This window comes from Vipera berus (genome assembly GCF_964194415.1).
Source record: "Vipera berus genome assembly, chromosome: 1".
Lineage (NCBI taxonomy): Eukaryota > Metazoa > Chordata > Lepidosauria > Squamata > Viperidae > Vipera > Vipera berus.
The window spans coordinates 31,900,564-31,919,332 of record NC_138202.1 but is presented as its reverse complement, the minus strand read 5'-3'; the positions used below and the strand labels follow the sequence as shown (position 1 = coordinate 31,919,332).

At 39.9% G+C, this 18,769-nt stretch overlaps 1 protein-coding gene across 1 annotated transcript in view; it reads left to right on the top strand.

Annotated features, from left to right (window-relative positions):
• The window catches only part of AKT1 (AKT serine/threonine kinase 1), a 118,327-nt gene that overhangs the window by 72,612 nt on the left and 26,946 nt on the right, over positions 1 to 18,769 (top strand). The window contains exons 3-7 of the mRNA XM_081313090.1: positions 571 to 699; positions 13,229 to 13,340; positions 13,909 to 14,056; positions 15,887 to 16,018; positions 18,023 to 18,088. Coding sequence (XP_081169216.1) covers positions 571 to 699; positions 13,229 to 13,340; positions 13,909 to 14,056; positions 15,887 to 16,018; positions 18,023 to 18,088 — 587 coding nt within the window. The remainder of the gene's footprint in view (positions 1 to 570; positions 700 to 13,228; positions 13,341 to 13,908; positions 14,057 to 15,886; positions 16,019 to 18,022; positions 18,089 to 18,769) is intronic.

Below are 18,769 nucleotides of genomic sequence, written 5' to 3'. Positions count from 1 at the left end.
AAAGGCAGCTTTATTCAGAACAGCTTACATCCAGCAATGATACCTCTAACACCATCAAACATCAACATCTACCTGTCCCAGATCCTTGGGAAGGACTTGATAGGTGGATAGAAATGCCAAATCCAGTCTGAACCTCTGATTGACTAAATAATCAGGCTAGGAACCAGGAGACTTCTAGTCCCACCTTGGCCCAGTCACTTTCTCTCAGCCCTTGGAATGCTGCAATGGCAAACCATTTCTGAAAAGCCTTGCCAAGAAAACAGTAGGGATTTGTCCAGGCAGGCTCTGAGAATCAGACAAGATTGAACAAAAGGGGATGCAGAAGCAAGAATTAAAAAGGATTTGTGCAATCAAATCATGTATTAAGTGGTACCATTTGTATGATAAAAGTTAAATGATCAAAATAAAAGGGCAAAAGTGAGTTTTTGAAAAATAAAACCTAAAGCCAGTTTTCTGAATTAAAAGACATGTAGTAATTGTTTTTATATATAGTAGTAATATTGGTATGAAGAAAATATCCCTAACTTATGAATTATTCTTAATTCTGGTTCTTCTTTTCCCCCATCTCAGGAGAGTACATTAAAACATGGAGGCCAAGGTACTTTCTGTTGAAGAATGATGGAACGTTTATTGGTTATAAAGAGCGACCTCAAGATGTTGACCAGCGAGAATCCCCCTTAAACAATTTTTCAGTGGCTCGTAAGTATTTCACAAGGTTCAGGCTTCAAGATCTGTACCTAACTAATTGTACCTTTTTAAAACATGATTTAGCTACTTAAGTCATTTTTCCACTAACATGTACATATGGCATACTTATACCTGTATATGTTCATGGCCAAACCATATTCCAAAAGAAAGGAACGCCCTCCCAAATAATTGAAATAATTAGCATTGATTAAAATTAATTCTTCTTTAAAAGAAACTAACCAATTTATAAAAGCATGTGCGTACACGCACAAATATAATTCTCACAGAAAACATACAAGTACATGCACATACTTATTCTTCTTTCTGTCGTCCTTCCACCAGAAATAGCCAAAGAAAGAAAAAATGGAGGAGAGAAGTAGAAAGAGAAGGAAAGAAAATATAAGGGGTGGGGTGGGGGTTGATCTGCTGCCATTACTCCTGTATCACAGAGAGTTAAAAGTTTCACTAAAATATGTGTGGAATCCAGACTTTCCATCCAGGGACCCACATGCAATTTTGGGAAGTCTTTACTTTTATTGATATGCAAGCTCTGCTCTACCTCTCTTTTGTGAATAAAAACATGCCCCCACTTCAAAGATAAAAGGCAGGGGGGGAAAGCTTTTTTCTTTCCATGTAACATTTAGTAGCTGGATGATGATTCAGTTATACCATGTATACTAACCGTTATTTTTTATAGTGATTTTTTCACAAAAATGACCCTGCTTAAGAGGAAAGTTTAACAAGTTTGGGAGGTGCAGGATGAAAAAATGCAGAAATACGCAAAAAAAAGAGAGAGAGAGAGAGAGAAGAAACAAGGGAGAAACCCTCAGAGTAGTCCTTAATAGAGGAATCTGTTTATTAGGCCCAGGAAGAACTCTGCCTGGGAGGTGGGAAGGTAAAACTAGCAAAGCGGAGTAGTGTATCCACTCAAATGATGATATTGTCTGGAATCCTGAACAGAAGCACATTGCAGGATCTACTTGCATCTTATCTGCTCTAAAGCTCCAACATTGGAAGTTTTTAAGAAGAGACTGGACAGCCACTTGTCTGAAATGGTATAGGCTTTCCTGCCTGATCAGGGGGTTGGACTAGAAGACCTCCAAGATCCCTTCCAACTCTGTTGTTGTTGTTGTTGTTGTTGTTGTTATTATTAATTGCACAATCAGCCAGATGTTCAGACTGGATTTCGCATTTTTGTCTACCTATCGAGTCCTTACCAAGGACCTGAGATAGGCAGATGTGGATGTTTGATGGTATTACAGATATCGTTGCAGGATGGAAGCAGTTCTTAGTAAAGCCGCCTTTTGCAATTGACTAATGGTGAATTTGTCAGTGCCAATGGTGTTCAAGTGGTGCTCCAGTTGTTTTGGGATTGCACCCAAGGCGCCTATTACTATTGGTACTACCCTTGCTTGCCTTTGCCACAGTCTTTCTATTTATTATAACAACAACAATAACAATAATAACAACACATTTAAAGAAACAAACCATGGTTTCTGGGTTCATACATCTCATTATGCCATTATACAGGGTTCATATAAAATATAATGCTAACCAAACAATAATGCTGTCTCAGTCCTGGTCTATAAAGATTATGAGTTAGTGCAGACCTTATTTTGTTTTATTCTTGGTGTAATGTTGTCAAAAATGTCTAGTTTATCTGCTGGAAATAACAGAAAAAGCTCCCACAACTTCTTTGCCTCTACCTGTTCACCCCTTCTAAAACACACTTGTATTGTATATTTTCTGGCAAATTATTGCATGAGCTTGTCAGAGTAATCCACTCACATAGTCTTTTGGCAAAGTATTTCCTGATCATCTTCTGCTTCTGGTTGAATTTTGTGCACTACCTGAAGTCTGCCTCTCTTATTGCTCCTCTTTTATGAGTCAATCAAAATTCTGCACATTTTAATTCTGTCCAGGATTTGGGAATGGATTGCTGTTTTTTCCCTTCAAGACAAATTTTTGGAATGTTAAGTATTTCTGAAGAAGTAAATGTGCTTTGAATTCAGCTTCCAGTACTATACTCCTAATGACTTAATGGTCTTATATATTTTTGGCAATACCAGAGAAATAGTTTGTTGCTATCCTATTTCAGGATAGGCTCAAATTTCTTGGTGGTCTCCCATAACCAGGTCAGACCCAGCTTAACTTCGGTAGATCAATCACGATTGACTAATTGTTTCTGTTGCATCCTTTGTTTTCCATGGGGAAAGAATCATATGATACATAGTCTAGACTATAATTAATTTCCAGTAGATTTCCTTCCCCTTCTCAAAACTCATCATCTAAATCCTTTGTGATGTCATTAACTCCTTAGAAGGATAGTGCTCTTTTCGTACACTTAAATCTTGTTTCCACATTTTGAGTTGAAATCAGTAGGATTGCTCATAGGACTTTGGGTTATTGTTCAATCATTGTGAGTTAAAGATACATACAATCTTATTGGCATGCACTGAAATATTTGGAATGTATTAAGATTCAGGGATGTTGATTTTTAAGGCATGGGAATTGCCTGAAAGATTTATTATAGCATGCCAGAAGGAGAAATTTGTCTCATTTGTAGATACCATATGTATTGTCTTCCCGTATTTGAATTGATATTATTTTTTCTCCCCAAAGTTGCAAGGAAGAAGATTTGGGGGCAATAGGGGTCAGATGTTTTAGTTTTGTTTTTTAAACAGTTTCCCAAACCTTTTTAAATTTTGCTTTTCCATTGCTTTTTACTCTATTAAGTAGCTTGATAAAATTAAAAGTCTCCCATGTAAGTGCTACATATTCGGGAGAGAAATCATATTGTTTGTATTTTCTGTTCTACATCCAGCCAGTTTTGCTGTAGAGTTTTGATGATATCAGATATCTAGACACAGGAGCCCAAATTTGCTTTTCCTATAAAATCATGGAACCACAGAATACCTAACAGTGGTTCAACTACTAAACAATGGCTGATCAGGTGTTGGTTTTCCAGCTGCAGCCTTGGTCCTACCCAAGAGAACATATTTCGTATCTAGCCTTAGAAAGTTTAAAAATTATAGGAAGCTATTCCTGTAGGTCTTCCTTTTTCTGAAGTTCTCTTCAGTTTAATACATCTGTAGACCTGTTTTTTGCAAATATGAAAAGAGCATTTGGCATATTTCCTAATCTGCACTCACTGAGGGTGTGGCCATCACTCTGTCTGCTTTTAGATCAGTGAAGATGTAGCTCCTTGTTCTTTAAATCATAGTTTTTCCTATTTGCGGTCTGTTCTGTTTTTTCCTTTGTCTGATATGTTAGAAGTGAGGAAGTAAATTGATATCATAATATAATAATAATAATAATAATAATAATAATAATAATAATAATAATAATAATAATAATAATAATAAGTTGGAAGGGACCTTGGAGGTCATCTAGTCCAACCCCCTGCTCAGGCAGGAAACACTATACCATTTCAGGCAAATGGCTGTCCAGTCTCTTCTTAAAAACCTCCAGTGTTGGAGCATTCACCACCTCTGGAGGCAGGTTGTTCCACTGGTTAATTGTTCTGTCAGGAAGTTTCTCCTTAGTCCTAGGTTGCTTCTCTCCTTGACTAGTTTCCATCCGTTGCTTCTTGTCCTGCTTTCAGGTGCTTTGGAGAATAGCTTGACTCCCTCTTCTTTGTGGTAGCCCATGAGATATTGGAACACTGCTATCATGTCACCCCTCACCCTTCTCTTCATTAAACTACACATACCCAATTCCAGCAACCGTTCCCTATATGTTTTAGCCTCCAGCCCCCTAATCATCTTGGTTGCTCTTCTCTGTACCCTTTCTAGAGTCTCGACATCTTTTTTACATCGTGGTGACCAAAACTGGATGCAGTATTCCAGGTGTGGCCTTACCAAAGCATTGTAAAGTGGTATTAGTACTTCACTTGATCTTGATTCTATCCCTCTGTTAATGCAACCTAGCACTGTGTTGGCTTTTTTGGCAGCTGCAGCACACTGCTGGCTCATATTGAAGTGATTGTCTACTAAGACTCCGAGATCCCTCTCACAGTTACTACTATTGAGCAAGGTACCACCTATACCAGGGGTGTCAAACTCAATTTCATTGAGGGCCGCATCAGCATTGCAGTTGCCCTCAGGGGGCCGGGTGGGTATGGCCAGGGTGGGTGTGGCCTACTGGGTGGGCATAGCTAGAGTGCGTATGGCCTACTGGGTGGGCGTGGACAGCTCTATATCATTTGCATCAAGGGTGCCTATAGGGGCCTGGGCAGGAGTGGGACATATCTGAGGGTCTCTGGCAGAAGGAGGGTCTCTGGGCCAGGGCCAAGGCAGTGGGGGCCGTTCCCTCACTGTTTCCAGGATGGCTTTGCAGGCCACATGAAACCACTCGCGGGCCGGATCCGGCCCCCGGGCATTGTGTTTGACATGTCTGACCTATACTATACCTATGCATTTGATTTTTCCTGCCTAAATGTAGAACCTTACTTTTTTCACCATTGAATTTCATTTTGTTAGATAGTGCCCAGTGTTCGAGTCTGTCCAGATCCTTCTGTATCTTAAGCCTATCTTCTGGAGTATTGGCTATTCCTGCCAGCTTGGTGTCGTCTGCAAATTTGATGAGTTCCCCATCTATCCCCTCATCCAAATCATTAATGAAGATATTGAAGAGCACTGGGCCCAGAACAGAGCCCTGGGGCACCCCACTACACACTTCCTTCCGTGTAGATGCGGTTCCATTGAGGACCACACGCTGAGTACGGCCTGTCAGCCAGCTATGAATCCATCTGGTGGTAATGCTATCTAACCCACATTTTTCTATCTTATCAAGTAGTAGGTTGTGATCTACTTTATCAAATGCCTTACTGAAGTCCAAGTAAATTATATCTACAGCGTTCCTCTGGTCCACTAATTTTGTCACTTGGTCAAAGAATGTAATAAGATTTGTCTGGCATGATCTGTTTTTGACAAACCCATGTTGACTTTTAGTGATGACTTTGTTTGCATCAAGGTGTTCACTGATTTGTTGTTTCATTATCTTTTCCAGAATCTTCCCAGGTATTGAGGTCAGGCTGATAGGTCTGTAGTTTCCTGGATCTATTTTTTTCCCTTTTTTGAAGATGGGAACTACATCAGCTCTCTTCCAGTCCTCTGGTAGTTCCCCAGTGCTCCAGGATCTTTGAAAAATATAGTTCAGTGGTTCTGAGATCATGTCTGCCAGTTCCTTTAATTTAGACTCAAGGTTATTAATTTAATTAATAACCTTGAGTCTAAGCAACTTAATGGAGTTGAGGAGGAGGATGCAAGTAGCAATTTTGGTGAAATATGGTATGATTATTTTTCTTTAAAATATTCTACAGGATTTTTTTTTCAGATAAATTTTGCTTCTTGACGTGTTCTGTAATGATTGAGCAGGGTAATTAGACAGCATATTGTTCACTAAACAAAACATTTCTCTGTGACATTCTTGAATTATAGTGGTTATTAACTGACAAATCTCTTATTATTCATCTTGCTGTGTACTTTTAAAGATTGCTAGATCAGCAAGCTTAACAAATATCAATGGGAGAGTGCTGATTTAGAGGAAACATGTCGATTTTAATTGGTCGTATTCCACTGCTTATGGCATACAGCAATAATAGTATAGTTAGTCACATTTGAGGTCAAAATAATTTTAACTCTCACAACATTTCCTCTTCTAGTCTTCTCTTGTTAGACTACTAAAAAAATACCCTTGCAAATGGGTCAGATTGGGGTCAACAATTGCTGGGGGAGGACAAAATAATTTTGGCCCATACCAGAGAAGCATTCATCTGCTCATGGCTCTTGGTTGGTATATTAAGGCTTATCCTTGCTTCTGGGAAACATAAATCCATAGGTCAAGGCAGGAAACAAAAACAACTAGAATTTGGTAATAAGTTCAGATGTTTACCACTGTGGTATTAAAGAATTGGATTTGTACAAGTCCACGTCCAGGTCTTCTTTTTTCCTTCTTGCTGAGGAGACTGAGTCTTCTGAGAATATATCGTAGATACAATTAGATCTGTTCGTTGTGTGGCAATAAGAAAAATAAGAAAAATGCTGTCCCTATAGCCTTTGGATTTGGATTTCATTTGGATGATAGTGATACACAGACACATACTGTAGCAACCATCAAAAGTGCAAACGTGAAGGTTTCATGCCATCTTTCCCCCCTGTGTTAGTAATTAATCTAATTCCCTTGAATTGTATTGGTCTGTAACTCCTCTAGTCTCTTCTCATTGGCCAGGCCAATTCAGGGTTATAGGATATGTAGTCCAAATCTTTTTGGGAGTACCAGATTGCTTATACATTCTTTATTCATTTGTTTCTATTTAGGTTTCCATATATGGCTCAGTGGGTTAGGACGCTGAGCTTGTCGATCAGAAGGTCGGCAGTTTGGCGGGTCGAATCCCGAGTGCCGCGTAACAGAGTGAGCGCCTGTTACTCGTCCCAGCTTCTGCCCACCTAGCAGTTCGAAAGCACGTAAAAATGCAAGTAGAAAAATAGGGACCACTATGGTGGGAAGGTAACAGCGTTCCGTGCGCCTTTGGCGTCTAGTCATGCCAGCCACATGACCACGGAGACGTCCTCGGACAAACGCTGGCTCTTCGGCTATGAAACGGAGATGAGCACCGGCCCCTAGAGTCGGAAACGACTAGCACGCATGTGCGGGGGAACCTTTACCTTTACCTTTTTTATATGTCTGGCTTAGCGTTTGCTTAGTAATAGAAAACACAATTACTCTTTATAGATTCCGTGCATCACATTTCTGCCACTTTAACCTATACAGCACTGACTCTTCTAGGAAAGTCCCAAAGCTGAGCATTATGACACAACTGTCTTCTAATGCACATTCTTTTCTGCAAGATATTCCCCTGCTTCAGTTCTTCTGCCACACTGGCAATGTTTTGAAATGCCTTGATCACTGCTGAGTATTCAGCAATTAGTACTGTGTTCTGTTACTTCATTCTTCCCTGTTGCCCTGGTTTATTTTCTTTGGATTTGGGATAGGGTTTGTTGAGGCTTTCCTCTTGACCTTCGGCTTAAGGCTGTTCTTTGCACATATGTAAACTGCACAAATAAGCCCCTTGAAAGCAACCAATAGATATTCTCTGGCCTTCTTCTATCTCAGAGAAAGCCATCAAGCTGACACTCATCTGAGTCTGCCATAAACAGTTTTCAAGATTTCATGCCTCACTTTGGGAGCAAGTGCTTTAAACTGTGACTCCAACCATACCATGTCCTGGGACTTCAGATTGTTCTGACCAAACCATCAGCTTTTCCATAAATAGATTACTGGACAGAATTTGTAAAAGGCAGTTTCTTTATATCTGGGAGTCATGAATGAGAAGTAGGCAAGTTGGTAGTTTCCTGATGATGTTTTTGAATGCAACTCTTATAGTTGCTGGAGTTTATTGAAGTTGTATTCCTAATGATCTGTATAATGCCAGGTTATGTAGTCTGGCAGAATTGGTTTATGAATTTAGGTTCAGTTTAAGAAGAGATGCCAATGACCACAGAATTAATATAAACAAATATAAACAGTGGCATTTCTTTCTTTCATGGGATAATGACTTTTTTAAGTGCATTTTTCTTGGTAAAACCTCTTTTCTTTAGTTATTTAATGCACTCTTTCCTTTTAAATCTACTCGAATTCTTTCAGTTGGATGCAGAGTAACCTTGGTGTGCTTTGAATGAAAAACTAAATTTTCATGTCATTAAAAAAAGCAAAGTACTTTTTGAGGGGCTTCACAGTTCATCAGGAAATTAGGCATAAATACACGGGTTCAAATGCAGCAGCTAAGAAAGAAAGAGAAGGTAGAGGAAAGAAATACAGCCAGTAATGATGAATATTTAATCTTGTTATAATTGGAAGCTTTGAGTTTTAAAAGGAAGCATGAACTTTGAGTTGCTGCCTTAATAATACCAGAGTATAAACACAAAAGCATCCAAAATTCTAATGATTACAACTGAAATGTGCTACATTCTCTTGATAGTAGACTATCTTTATATCCCCATTATTACACTTGGACTTCAGTAAGCAGGTCTGCTTTAGCATTTGGTGTTTAAATTAAAAAGAGGCTCTTTTAGCGCTTGAGCTTCATAAAACCATTTAACAGTGAAACAAGAATGGTATTAGAAGATGACATTCCAGTGAAATGAGTTCTCACGTACATACCCTGCAATCTTTTTCCTTGGACCTCCCCATGCTCTGCAGGTAATTGTTTGTAACTCAAGGACTACCTGTTGTAGAGTAAGGGTGAATTATTGTTGTTAGTTGCGAAGTCGTGTCCGACCCATCGCGACCCTATGGACAACGTTCTTCCAGGCCTTCCTGTCCTCTACCATCTTCTGGAGTCCATCGAAGCTCACGCCTACTGCTTCAGTGACTCCATCCAGCCACCTCATTCTCTGTCGTCCCCTTCTTCTCTTGCCCTCAACCTTTCCCAGCATTAGGCTCTTCTCCAGTGAGTCCTTCCTTCTCATTAGGTGGCCAAAGTATTTGAGTTTTAGCTTCAGGATCTGGCCTTCTAAAGAGCAGTCAGGGTTGATCTCCTCTAGGACTGACCGGTTTGATCGCCTTGCAGTCCAAGGAACTCGCAGGAGTCTTCTCCAGCACCATAGTTCAAAGGCTTCAATTCTTTGGCGCTCAGCCTTTCTTATGGTCCAGCTTTCACTGCCATACATTGCAACTGGGAAGACCATAGCCTTGACTATACGCACTTTTGTTGACAGGGTGATGTCTCTGCTTTTTAGTGTGCTGTCTAGATTTGCCATGGCTTTCCTCCCAAGGAGCAAGCGTCTTTTAATTTCATGGCTACAGTCCCCATCTGCAGTGATCTTGGAGCCCAGGAAAATAAAATCTGTCACTACCTCCATTTCTTCCCCATCTATTTGCCAGGAATTGAGAGGGCCAGATGCCATGATCTTGGTTTTCTTAATGTTAAGTTTCAAGCCAACTTTTTCACTCTCCTTCTCCCGCTACAAGAGACTCTTTAGTTCCTCTTCACTTTCTGCCATTAGAGTGGTATCATCTGCATATCTTAGGTTGTTGATGTTTCTTCCGGCAATCTTAATTCCAACTTTTGATTCATCTAGCCCTGCATTTCTCATGATGTGCTCTGGATATAAATTAAATAGGCAGGGTGACAGTATACAGCCTTGCTGGATTCCTTTCCCAATTTTGAACCAATCAGTGGTTCCGTGTCCAGTTCTCACTGTTGCTTCTTGATCCGCATATAGATTTCTCAAGAGACAAATAAGATGGTCTGGTACTCCCATCTCTTTAAGAACTTGCCACAGTTTGTTATGATCCACACAATCAAAGGCTCTAGCATAGTCAATGAAGTTTTGCACTCTCCTTCTTCACCCGCAACAAGAGGCTCTTGTTCTTCTTCACTTTCTGCCATTAGAGTGGTATCATCTGCATATCTTAGGTTGTTGATGTTTCTTCCGGCAATCTTAATTCCAACTTTTGATTCATCTAGCCCTGCCTTTCTCATGATGTGCTCTGCATATAAGTTAAATAGGCAAGGCGACAGTATACAGCCTTGCCGGACTCCTTTCCCAATTTTGAACCAATCAGTGGTTCCGTGTCCAGTTCTCACTCTTGCTTCTTGGCCCGCTTATAGATTTCTCAAGAGACAAATAAGATGGTCTGGTATGCCCATCTCTTTAAGGACTTGCCAGAGTTTGTTATGATCCACACAATCAAAGGCTTTAGCATAGTCAATGAAGCAGAAGTAGATGTTTTTCTGGAACTCTCTAGCTTTCTCCATGATCCGGCGTATGTTAGCAATTTGATCGCTAGTTCCTCTGCCTCTTCGAAATCCTGCCTGTACTTCTGGTAGTTCTCGATCCACATACTGCTGGAGTCTAGCTTGTAGAATTTTAAGCATAACTTTACTAGCATGAGAAATGAGTGCAATGGTGCGATAGTTTGAACATTCTTTGGCACTGCCTTTCTTTGGAATTGGAATGTAAACTGATCTTTTCCAATCCTGTGGCCACTGTTGAGTTTTCCAAATTTGCTGGCAAATTGAGTGTAGCACTTTTACTGCATCGTCTTTTAAGATTTTGAATAGCTCAGCTGGAATACTGTCACCTCCACTAGCTTTGTTGTTGCTCAGCTTTTCTAAGGCCCACTTCACTTCACATTCTAGGATGTTTGGCTCGGGGTCAGTGACCACCTCATTGTGATTATCAGGGACATTAAGATCATTCTTGTATAGTTCTGTGTAATTTTGCCACCTCTTCTTAATCTCTTCTGCCTCTGTTAGGTCCCTGCCATTTTGGTCCTTTATCATGCCCATTTTTGCATGAAAAGTCCCTTTCATCTCTCCAATTTTCTTGAAAAGATCTCTGGTCCTCCCTATTCTATTGTTTTCTTCTATTTCTTTGCACTGTTCATTTAAGAAGGCATTCTTATCTCTTCTAGCTATTCTTTGGAATTCTGCATTTAATTGGGCATATCTTTCTTTTTCTCCCTTGCCTTTCGCTTCCCTCCTTTCCTCAGCTATTTGCAAAGCTTCCTCAGACAGCCATTTTGCTTTCTTGCATTTCTTTTTCTTTGGGATGGTTTTGGTTGCTACCTGTTGTACAATGTTGCGAACCACTGTCCATAGTTCTTCAGGCACTCTGTCTATCAGATCTAATTCCTTAAATCTATTTGTCACCTCTACTGTATATTCAACAGGGATATGATTTAATTCATACCTGACTGGCCTAGCGCTTTTCCCTACTTTCTTTAATTTAAGCCTAAACTTTGCAACAAGAAGCTCATGGTCTGAGCCATAATCAGCTCCTGGTCTTGTTTTTACTGACTGTATAGAGCTGCTCCATCTTTGGCTGCAGAGCATATAGTCAATCTGATTTCTGTGTTGACCATCTGGTGATGTCCATGTGTAAAGCCGTCTCTTGGGTTGTTGGAAAAGAGTGTTTGCTATATTCAACAGGGATATGATTTAACTCATACCTGACTGGCCTAGTGCTTTTCCCTACTTTCTTTAATTTAAGCCTAAACTTTGCAACAAGAAGCTCATGGTCTGAGCCACAGTCAGCTCCTGGTCTTGTTTTTACTGACTGTATAGAGCTTCTCCATCTTTGGCTGCAGAGCATATAGTCAATCTGATTTCTGTGTTGACCGTCTGGTGATGTCCATGTGTAAAGCCGTCTCTTGGGTTGTTGGAAAAGAGTGTTTGCTATGACCATCGTATTCTCTTGACAAAATTCTATCAGCCTGTGCCCTGCTTCATTTTGTACTCCAAGGCCAAACTTGCCTGTTATTCCGGTTATCTTTTGGCTTCCTACTTTAGCATTCCAATCCCCCATGACGATAAGGACATCATTTTTGGGTGTTAGTTCTATAAGGTGCTGTAGGGCTTCATAGAACCGGTCAATTTCATCCTCTTCAGCACCGGTGGTTGGGGCATAGACTTGGAGTACTGTGATATTGAATGGTTTGCCTTGGATTCGAACTGAGATCATTCTGTCATTTTGAGGATTGTATCCCAGTATTGCTTTTCCTACTTTTTTATTGACTATGAAGGCTACTCCATTTCTTCTGAGGGATTCTTGCCCGCAGTAGTATACCTGATGGTCATCTGAATTAAATTCACCCATTCCTGTCCATTTTAGTTCGCTGATACGTAAGATGTCAATGTTTAGTCTTGTCATCTCTTGTTTGACCATGTCCAGCTTTCCTTGATTCATGGATCTTACATTCCAGGTTCCTATGGAGAAAAAATCTTTACAGCATCGGACTTTCCTTTCACCACCAGACATATCCACAGCTGAGCGTCCTTTCGGCTTTGGCCCAGTCGCTTCATTCTTTCTGGCGCTACTAGTACTAGCCCTCTGCTCTTCCCCAGTAGCATATTGGACGCCTTCCGACCTGAGGGGCTCATCTTCCAGCGTCATATCGTTTTGCCTTTTGGTACTGTTCATAGGGTTTTCATGGCAAAGATACTGGAGTGGTTTGCCATTTCCTTCTCCAGTGGATCACGTTTTGTCAGAACTCTCTGCTATGACCTTTCCGTCTTGGGTGGCCCTGCATGGCATAGCTCATAGCTTCATTGAATTACGCAAGCCCCTTCGCCACGACAAGACAGTAATCCATGAAGGGGAAGGGTGAATTAGGAAAGCTGTAAAAGGTGCAGTATAAAAATGCCCATGAGCTGCAATCATTTCTTGATGCAGGATTTAAGTTATGTGAAGACAGTTGTGCTTCCCACAAAGTAAGGTAGTTATAGGGGCAAATTATTTATTTTGGTCAGTGCTTTTTCATACTCTTTAATTTTTATATGTTTAGTGAAATGGGCACAACATATGGTTTTGATTCGGGGCCAGGCAAAAGTGCTGATGGCTTTGCATATCATAAGGCAGCCATTGAAAGTGAGTTTCCACTTTAGTCTGTTCTGTTAGTTTCTTTCTTGAAGAACTACTTGCAGAGATTTCTATGCCTGATTAATCACAACTGTTTGCTGGATAAGAATAAAGACAAATGATTATTTAAACCTGCTTACGTACCATGACTTTCTTCCCTCAATCTGCGCTAGAGTGCCAGTTGATGAAGACAGAGAGACCTAAACCAAACACATTCATCATCAGATGCCTCCAGTGGACCACAGTAATTGAAAGAACATTTCATGTGGAGACTCCAGAGGAGCGGTATGTTGCCTTCAGTCTTAAATACAAAAACAACTTGCAAAAGCAGATGTAAATGTTCAGCATTATTAGAGAGCTCCATCTTCTCAAATGCTTCCTTTTTTATTGGTTTGGTGCTCTGGGCTTTACAATCTCATTTCCCATGAAATTCACTTTTATCAGATTGGGTTGGGATGGAATAGCGAACTCTTGCAGAAGGAACTACTTGTGATCGTGCATCAATAATAAAAGTGCACATTGCATGCATACACAGCAGAGTTTAGTATTTTTGCCTTTCCCAATAAATAGTCTTCAAGTATGTTAGACTGAAATTTCTGTCATCTGCTACCAATCAGGTGCCCTATATAATAACCAGAAGAACACATTTTTCTCCAGACTAGAATTTAAAATATCTTAAGCAGGAAAATTGTGGTTCCTAACAGTATTCCTATTCCTGTTTTCTAAAATTTCAAACATGATTTAAGCCCAATTATTTTTTGGAAATAAGCTTGGAAGTAAGCTTTGCATTTTTCCCTACCCTTTTTCAAAATCACACATCGCAATAAAATAGTTTTTTTTATTTTTTTCTTAGGGAAGAATGGACAAAAGCCATCCAAACAGTAGCAGACGGCCTTAAGAAGCAAGAGGAAGAAAACATGGATTTTCGATCTGGTTCCCCCAGTGACAATTCAGGTGCTGAAGAAATGGAAATTTCAATGACCAAACCAAAACACAAAGTAGTAAGTAATATCTCTCAATCTCACACACTCAGTTGAATTCCAGATATCCTTGTTGTCATTAGCTGCCTTTTTCAATTTGGTACCTGCCAGTTTCTAGGATTCTTAGGTAGTTTCAATTAATCTAAAGAGCACCAAATTGGGAGACCGCCATAGAATATCTTTTGCAGCTCTGTATTCTTCAATGTAAGGGACGCGGTGGCTCAGTGGGTTAGGACGCTGAGCTTGTCGATCAGAAGGTCGGCAGTTTGGCGGGTCAAATCCTGAGTGCCGCGTAGCAGAGTGAGCGCCTGTTACTCGTCCCAGCTTCTGCCAACCTAGCAGTTCGAAAGCACGTAAAAATGCAAGTAGATAAATAGGGACCGCTACGGTGGGAAGGTAACAGCGTTCCGTGCGCCTTTGGCGTCTAGTCCAGGTCTACCACATGACCACGGAGACGTCCTCGGACAAGCGCTGGCTCTTCGGCTTTGAAACGGAGATGAGCACCGGCCCCTAGAGTCGGAAACAACTAGCACGCAAGTGCGGGGGAACCTTTACCTTTACCTTATTCTTCAATGTATTTTGATTTTAGCATTTACTATCCCTAAACAATGGCTATGTTGGTTGGGTTTCTGCAACTGTTGCAGGAATGCCTGGGGTACCTTGCCAACTTTAGGTGAGTTTCTTGTTGAAAAATTAAAGAAGTTAAAAATTTTCTGAAAGGTAGTGCCATGCCCTGTAGAGGTCAGGGACAAATTATATGGTTGGATACAGTAATAAAATTTTACAACAGGCAGGGAAATAGCCAGGAGGCTGGAAACTGGATTGTGCTTAACCATATCTGAATTTTAGACTGTAAGGCAGGCATGGGTTAATATAAATTAAGTATAAAGAGCCCTGGTAGCACAGATGTTAGAATGCAGTATTGCAGGCTAACTCTACCCACAGCCAGGAGTTCTGTAAGGAGTATATAAGGAAGACTCAGCCTTCCATCCTTCTGAGGTCAATAAAATGAGGACCCAGATTGTTGGAAGCAACATGCTGATATTTGTAAACTGCTCAGAGAGGGCTGTAAAGCATTATGGAGCGGTGTATAAGTCTAAGTGCTATTAAGTTGTTACCTGTAGCTTATCCAGGGAACTAGGTTGCTTGCATTTACTGTAGCAAATATGAAAGTTTAATTCATATACTTAGGTCAGCTTTTCTCAAATTCAGCCAATTCAGGCTTTATGAACTTCAACTCCCAGAATTCCCCAGCCAGCAGCATTCTGGGAATTAAAGTCCATACAGCTTAAAATTGCTTAAGTTGAGAAACATTGCTTTAGATCAGACATGTCAAGCTCGCGACATCAGATGACGTTGCACAACGAATCAGAATGATTTTGCCATTGCCAGCAATGGGGTGGGTGCAGCTTCCGCATGACACATCCTGCCTGCGGGCCGGCAGTTTGACACCCCTGCCTTAGATAGTGACATATGTTGACACAGTTGTTCATTCTAAGCTTGTAAGCCGCCCTGAGTCTTCGGAGAAGGGCGGGATATAAATGGAATTAAAATAAATAAATAAATAAAATTCAGAGGATAAATCTGGAATACAGTTAGTAAGGAATTTCTTTACATCTCTGTATAAATGCGTAGAATATCTGGGTTCATTCATCCTGTTAAGCCATAATTTATTCAGTTTATTTTTTGCTTTTAGCATAATGTGCAAACTCAGCCACTATGATTTATTCTTCTCTTGAAAATCCTGGATTCATGTGATAAGAGAACTGGCTGATCTGTCTAAGTTGTCAGTTATTTTCCTTCATTTTTTTAAAATTGGCCTATATAACATTTTAAACCTGTCTTCAACAGACCATGAATGAATTTGAGTACCTTAAGCTCCTAGGAAAAGGTACTTTTGGAAAGGTCATTCTGGTGAAAGAGAAAGCAACTGGACGCTATTATGCCATGAAAATTCTAAAGAAGGAAGTAATTGTTGCAAAGGTAAGGATGTCATAATTTACCCCTTCTGATTTCTACACCCATAGGAATGCTGAATATGCCAGGACTGTTTTCTTTTTTTTTTCCTTTTTTTTTCAAACTTGAGGTCTTTGAATCTCAAGATGCATTTCATCTTATTTATGAATTAAATTCTCAGAGAATTGAGATCAATTTTTTTTCTAATATGACATCAAGTCATAGATTAGTACTACTTGGACAGGCCTCAGCCTCTCTTTCTCCTTCTCCCTCATGCATTCCTTTCTTCACAGTTTAATATCAGAGTTAGGCAAGCTATGTTTTGTGTCATTATAGTTGGCAACTAAAATAATTGGGGAATGACATTGGGATGCGGGAGTCTGTTCTTTGAAAACATGTTGCAGAACAGGGTGTAACTGAAGTCAGTCAATTAACAAAACTTGAAATTGTCAATATGAGCAAACTTCATACATAAAATTAAGTCAGTGTAGTTGCTTTGGTTCTGGTTCTGGGTGATATCTGAACCCAACTGCAGTGGTTTGTAACCCATACTATATGAATTGGCATTATATGTGAGTTAGACAACTATAGTTTGTTCAACCTGAACTGATCTGTGGTTATCAAATCTAATATGAAAGCCTAGATAAAGAGAGACAGAGACTAAATCTGATTTGTTGTAGTATTTTTTTGAAGCAACTTCCTGATGTTAGGCTTTTCATTTTGGCTAAAATTGGCTAGTATCACATGGGTTAAAAATATCTGTCCTTAAATTATAAATTAATTATGTTATGGTGAATGTGTGTCCTTCCAGACATTGAACTCTAGCTCCCCTCAATCCTAGCCAGCCAAACCAATGACAAGGAATGGCAGGAGATTAGCGAGCTAGTGGGGGCTAAGTGTAAGCTAAATGATTTGACAGTTAAGTGGCCACATAGCTATTTCAAACTTCATACTACCCGGAGTTCTCATCAGTTGTCCAGTTGAAGTATCAAGTGATCTACACTAGTTCAGCCTTGTTCCAGCACTCTACAGCATTTTATTGATTATTTGGAAGAAGAGGGGAAAGAAATGCTTATCAAATGTATGGAGTAGCTGAGGCTTTAGAAGGCAGAAATAAAAATCAAATGATGTTACAGAATTGGGCTCAAGCTCATAAAATAAAACATGATAGAAGCAAATGCAAGTTTCCTCACTTAAAAAATGGGAAACAGATGCAGAAACACAGAATGAAGGCATCTGGCTTAGCAATATTAGTTTTGAAATATTTGAAATCTGTAATAATAGCTGAGTGCAGAGTATGAAACAGCCACAAGATGCGAGTACAAAAAGGCAAATGGGGTTTTCAGGTACTTCAACAGAACCATAGTTTCTAAATAATGGGAAATCTTAGTTTCACTTTATACTGTTCTGGGTCAGTTCCTACTCCTCCAGTATTCTCTGTACTTCTGGGCACCACACTTTGGGGATTCAGACAAACTGGAAAAAAGGTTCAGTGAACAACTGTGAGGATGATTGAGACACTAGGAACAGAGTCCAGGAAAGAGAGATTAAAAGGTCTGATTAGTCTGGGGTCAGGGCATACACTACCACTTTTCCAGATCATGGCCCATTCTTTATCACTTCAGAGTACAAAACTTAGAATAATAGATTTAAGTTATTGTAAGGTGCAGAAAATGTCTTCTGACAGTAGTGGTATCCTTCAGCAGTGGTTCCAGTTATTCTGAGAGTCGTGCGTCTCCTTTCCTGGATGTATTCACATGGAGGATACAAAGCCATCTGGCAGAGATGCTTGAATTTGGGTTTCTGAACTGAGCAGAAGACTGGATTCAGGGGCCTAAATGGCCCTTTCCCGAATTGATAATTTTCTGAGATGCAGTCTGTAAGAAATCCACCTTTTTCTTACCTGTATTATATAAAGTGGCTTTTAAATGCTCTACCTAATTTTCTAGGACATTTAGAAAGGCTGTTAAAAGTAAATAATAAGTGAAGCTGAATTGTCACATATTCTTTACTATTTGGGTTATCCTGCAGGATGAAGTGGCACATACTCTGACAGAAAACCGAGTTTTGCAGAATTCTAGGCATCCATTTTTAACAGTAAGCATTCTTTCTGTAATTTTCTTAAAATCTCTTATGAATGAGAAAAGATGGTCGCTTCTGTGTTTGTTCTCACTAACAAATTTCAGAGACACATGTTTCTCCAAATTGGATGGAATATATGATAAGCAACATAATCCACTTTATGTAGTACAACTTAGAGTCAATTTGTGAGCAAATAGTGCTTTATTTTGCCAGTTGCAAAATGTATGCATGCATGGATACATGTGCACAGACACAATTTTTTTTTCCCATCCAAAGAGGTACAGATGGGAATTTGGTGGTTTTAGACCCCGGAAAGTGTTAGATAAAGCTATTAGTGCCTGCTCAGCATGATGATTGAATAGTATTCCTAGTATCAGAGGCAATTTGCTTTTAGTACAGCTTGGAAGTAAACTTATAAAATAACCTGCCAAAAGTTTAGAACATAACATAAGCAGTGCCCTGGTGGGTTGGACCTGTGACCCACCAAGTCCAGCATTCTGTTCTCACAGTGGAAACCAACTGCAGGAGGAAGCCCATAAGTCTCCCAGATGGCCTTCAGAGAGAGTCAACCAGTCATCAAGTCTAATAGCCATTGGTCCTTACGACTTCCATGAATTGGTCCAAGCCTTTTTGAATCCAAACAAGTCAGTAGGGAGCACCGTTTCTCGTTAACCTTCATACTTTTCCAGGCAGGCA